At 55.4% G+C, this 4,585-nt stretch overlaps 1 protein-coding gene across 1 annotated transcript in view; it reads right to left on the bottom strand.

The window, feature by feature from the left end:
* TPST2 (tyrosylprotein sulfotransferase 2) overlaps nucleotides 1-2,056 on the bottom strand; it is a 4,434-nt gene extending 2,378 nt beyond the window's left edge. The window contains 4 exon segments of the mRNA XM_010085820.1: nucleotides 97-295; nucleotides 1,154-1,767; nucleotides 1,770-1,887; nucleotides 1,889-2,056. Coding sequence (XP_010084122.1) covers nucleotides 97-295; nucleotides 1,154-1,767; nucleotides 1,770-1,887; nucleotides 1,889-1,980 — 1,023 coding nt within the window. The 5' untranslated portion in view covers nucleotides 1,981-2,056.
* Nucleotides 2,057-4,585: the final 2,529 nt, after the last annotated feature.

The raw sequence follows: 4,585 nt of genomic DNA, 5'->3' as shown, positions 1-4,585 counted from the left end.
GGGGGTGCAGGGACCCTCTGGGGGTGCAGGGACCCCCTGCCCCATGCCAGCTCTCCCTCCCCTGGCAGTGCCACGGGCAGAAGCAGCAACACTCACTCTGTGCGTGTTGTTGACGACCAAGGGGTCGGGGTAGCCGTAGTTGGGCGGGTTGGCGTAGGGGTCGTAGCCCAGCCTGGCCAGCATCGGGGCGATGTGGGCCATGTCCTGCAGCACGTCCCCTGGGATATGCCCGATCCATTTCGATAACGCCTCCATGTTCACCGGCTTGATGACCTGGTCTGTTGATCTTTCTATCCTGGAGGAAAATAATAAAGAAAAAAAACAAAACAAGACACTAAAGTTGGATTTCATGCACGTACTGGGCTCGGACAGAGCAGCCTTCAGCTGGGTGTACTGCCACCTCAACATTTTGCTTCCAATGCCCAAATTTACTCTGAGCAAATAGTGCTGAAAGCCCGGGAGAAATCATCCCTTCAGCCATCAAAGGTGCTGGCACCTCTCTGTCCTACACCACAGCTGCCTTCCTGGTCTGCTCGGGCTAATTAAATTTTTTTCCTGCCACCAATTAAATTTTGCTAAGTTAGACTTAAGCCTCCATTTAGGAAATAAAGAGCATTAAAAGAGGAGAAGAAGGTGGGAGAAAGCAAGCACCCCCCGGCACCCAGGGACCGACAGCCAGCAAGGAGGGAGTGCTGGGATGTCCCTCCATGGAGCAGGTATTTCTTTTATTCTGCAACACCAGCACCAAGCCTGGCGAGAATCGCTGCTCACTGCTGAAAGCCATTCATTAGCAGCAAAACTAATTGCAGCAAAGAGGTATTTGAGGATGGGTGGAGAAAAGAGGCATTAAAGAGCTTGCATTTCAGAGCAAGCACTTCTTTTCAGATTTCTGCACTGTCAAGAGAGATGAATAAAACAGTCACCTGCTCCTAAACCCCTCGCCTGACAAGCTCCTCTGTTGGGTACAGCAGATTGCTGGTATTCAAGCCATCCTTTACTCAGAAACACAAAACCTACTGCAGTAAAACTGGGTATGGTGCCGCTTCTGCCCCTGGAAAATAGGCACAAACACAAGGGATGTGTCTTTGCCCCCAGTTTTAGCCCTGACCTGATTTGTACAACGAAAAGCTGAGGCAGGAGCCGAGACACTCACTTGGAAAGCGACACCCCGCCAGGCTTCCCGATGAGCTCCTCGTGGTGCAGCACTGTGTCGCTCCAGGAGATGTCCAGGAACTTCATGATGGCGTGCATGGACTGCTCCGGGTGCAGCACCAGCTGCTCGTAGTAGACGGGCAGGCAGCGAGCGCGGCCGATCTCCAGGCACTGTGAGTACATCACCTCGATGGCTTTGTTCCACTTGGTCAGGCAGTCTCGGTAGCTGTTCAGGTCAAAGCCTGCAATTGTCACTTTCCGCGTGATCATGGAGTGCACAGAAGCCCGGCCATCTCGAACCATCAGGAGGAATTTGGAATTGGGGAACAGCCTGGACAGGTAGACGGAGGACTTCAGCGTGAAGGGGTCCTTGTTGCACAGGTACCTGGCTGGCTCGCCGTGCTTGGCGATCACTTCCAGTATGAAAGCCTGCATGGCGGCGTCCAGAACCTGGTCCGTCACCCCCGCTTCGTCCAGGCGCATCTTCTCTCGCCCCGACTTGGACCAGGCCTGCCGCATGGCCAGCACGCGGGGGATGATGCGGGTCTCCTCTCCGCAGCGCACCTCGGGGTGGGCGTCCAGCATGGCCCTCATCAGTGTCGTGCCGCTCCGCGGGTTTTTTTGCCGATGAAGATGAGGGGCATCTCCTTGCTGTACCGGTACTCGACGTGGTTGGAGTCCATCATGACCAGCTCCTCGCTCTCAGGTCTCATCAGCCTGTGCCTCCGCTCGCTCACACTCCAGGACCTGCTGCCCGAGGTGCAGGGTCACCATCAGGGCCACCACTGAGCCCACCACCAGCAACACCCTCCTCATGGTGACCCGCATCCTGCTCTCCTCCGCACAGGCTGGTGCCCACGCTTCAGCTCTCAGCTAGCGAGCGTTCAACCCCACAGGCATCTGCAAGAGAAACGCAGCACGGTCAGAGCACAGGATCTGCAATCCAGCCCAGCCCCGGCGGCACCTCGGCGACCAGCCCGGCTCCTTCGGGATGCTGACATCAGCCCAGCCTTTCGTCAGCTCTTTCATTTATCAGCAGCTTCCAGGGTAGGTGCCTTCTACCCAGGACGTAATTAAAGTCTGTCTCAGAGCACACCCAAAGAGTTTATTGCTGGACTGTTTGTGTACCCAGAATCACAGGATTACAGCTGGAGCAAAGCTCCAGGAACATTTCAGAGAGGAGGGGCTGTGCATACCCAATCGGTCCTTAAAAAAATAAAAAAAATAATTAAAAAAATCTTTACAGAGAGTCTGTCCCATCCCAAACCCTCCCCGCAGTTCCCGGTCCCTCCAGACAGAGCTCAGCACACCATCGTCTTCACGCTTCTCTCAGCCACCTGTCTGCTTCCTACATTGTCTTTAGTTTCAATGTGCTGTCCCAGGGGAGGGGGGAAACTGAAATTAGAGAAAAACAAAAGCATCCCATGCAAATTTTAAGGGTCTGAATGGGGAGAAGCAATTGCCCATTAGAATGAACCTCGTTGAGAAATTAAACCATCTGAAAGGAAACAGCAACACGCAGAGGCAGCGTTAGACACCCCTCCTCCAGCGACTGACCTCGCATCGAAATCCTCACAGACCTCCTCTGGCATCAGGGGTTTGGGTCTCCTGCCTCTCGGTGGGATACCCAGCAGGACAGCTGCAGTTGCTGCCAGTCCCCTGCTCTGCTGCCCACCCGGGAGGGACTCGAACACTGGCATCGCCCCCACGCCCTCCCCTTCTGCTCCCTTTGCCAGCGCAGGTTTCGCAATCCTCCCCGGGGCTCACCCAGGGATTTCGAGCTCTTTGTGATTATGTGGCCGGGGCAGGCGCTGAATGGGGTGGAAGGAACGGGACGTCCGAGTGTTTTCTTTTGCTGGCAACCCAAAGAACTGCTTCAGAAAAACGTTTTCTCTCCTCGACTCTCTGCATGAAAGAGCACATTGAGCAGCAGCCTCTGCAAAGCCCCTCTGCTGCTCACCATCCGCCCGCTCTGCCTTCCTCCGCTTCTGCTCAAGCTGTCCAGCCCCGAAGAGGCAATGCCCCTCTGCCCGCCCGGGGGTGCGTTCTCCCATCCCAGCACCACAGTAACATCACCACCAAAATCATCTGTGTGGCTCTTTAGCACCAGGGTTAACAGCCTGGCCACCTGCTCAGTTAACATACCGAGGCTAAACAGCTTCCAATGCATGCCTGTACACCACGTAAAAGTCAAGAAGTCCAATGCTGGTCCAATGGTTCAGATGTGAATCAGAGGGAACAGCACACAGCTCTGGAGTTTCTGCAGCACCACGTGCAGAGTCAGACCCACTGCAAAGACAAGTGCTCATCTGCGCCTTCCTGCTATCTCGATCTGTTTCAGTCATGTAAATATATTCAAATGTTCACCCTAAAAATAATCGCAAAAGCCACAAGACCCATTTCAGTGCACTGTAGCTGGAGCAGTCGGGATTTAAGGCCAACTGGAACAGTAGCGGCTATGCAAACCAAGAGAGGCTAATTAGCAGGAAAGCTGCAGTTTGAAAAGGAGGCCGGGAGCACAGAAGTGCTCTGTTCTGTGCAAAACCAGCTTACAGCGAGTGTTTCCCACCGAGATGCTCCCAGCGGCTCCGGTCTGGAATAAAGGGACTCCCTCACGCTGCTGTGCGAGGCGGGAGGCTGGCTGGGAGCCTGTGGTACCGGCCCCGCTCCGGCTGGGACACAGCACCGCGTCCCCGGGGCTCACCCCGCGGGGCAGACACGCAGCCCCCACTGCTGCCCGGGCACGGGGAAGCTCACGCTCTGCTGTGGGGCACGGGGAAAGCAGAGAGGCAGGTAACAACAGCTGAGCAACTGCCAACAATCCCAGCTTATATCAGCTCCACTGTGCAATCCTCCGCTAAGAATTTCCCAAAATGTATGGGGCTTGCTAGTCTAGGGAGAAGAGGGATGGATGATGTCCTCTGCAGCAGATATCAGGTGGAAAATATTATGGCATCCTTAGGTGGCCCGGCTGTCTGACCAGAGACAGCCTTCTGGTCCCGCCCAGGCTGGCTCCGCGAGCTCTCCCGCAGGAATCGGGGAGCTCCCGGGGGCTTCTCTGGAACATCACGGCAGGGACCGGACACCTCTGCAGCTGGTGACAGGGAGTGGAAATCAACCCCGGGCTGAAGTCCCCAAGTGCAGCTTGGACACCGCAGGACAGGGACAGGCTGTGACCCACAGCCAGGGACTCTGTCCCCAACTGCAACCAGGGCAAGGCTGGTACTGAGAGCAGAGAGCACAGGGGAGGATGGGGCAGTGACAAATGAGGACAGAAGAGGTCCTGCAGGCAGAAAGTCTTCCATATGTTGCATGCTGATGGGACATTAGTATAAACAAGGCTTAAACCATTTCTTGTAAGCTTGGGAAGGCAATACAGCATCAACAGGGCGTCAACGGTGTGCACAGATGTGCAATATTCACCAGCCCCCGC

The sequence above is a fragment of the Pterocles gutturalis genome, unplaced genomic scaffold, assembly GCF_000699245.1.
Source record: "Pterocles gutturalis isolate BGI_N339 unplaced genomic scaffold, ASM69924v1 scaffold26910, whole genome shotgun sequence".
Taxonomy (NCBI): Eukaryota; Metazoa; Chordata; class Aves; order Pterocliformes; family Pteroclidae; genus Pterocles; species Pterocles gutturalis.
Note: the sequence above shows the minus strand (reverse complement) of the source record. Positions and strands in the feature narration are given on the sequence as shown.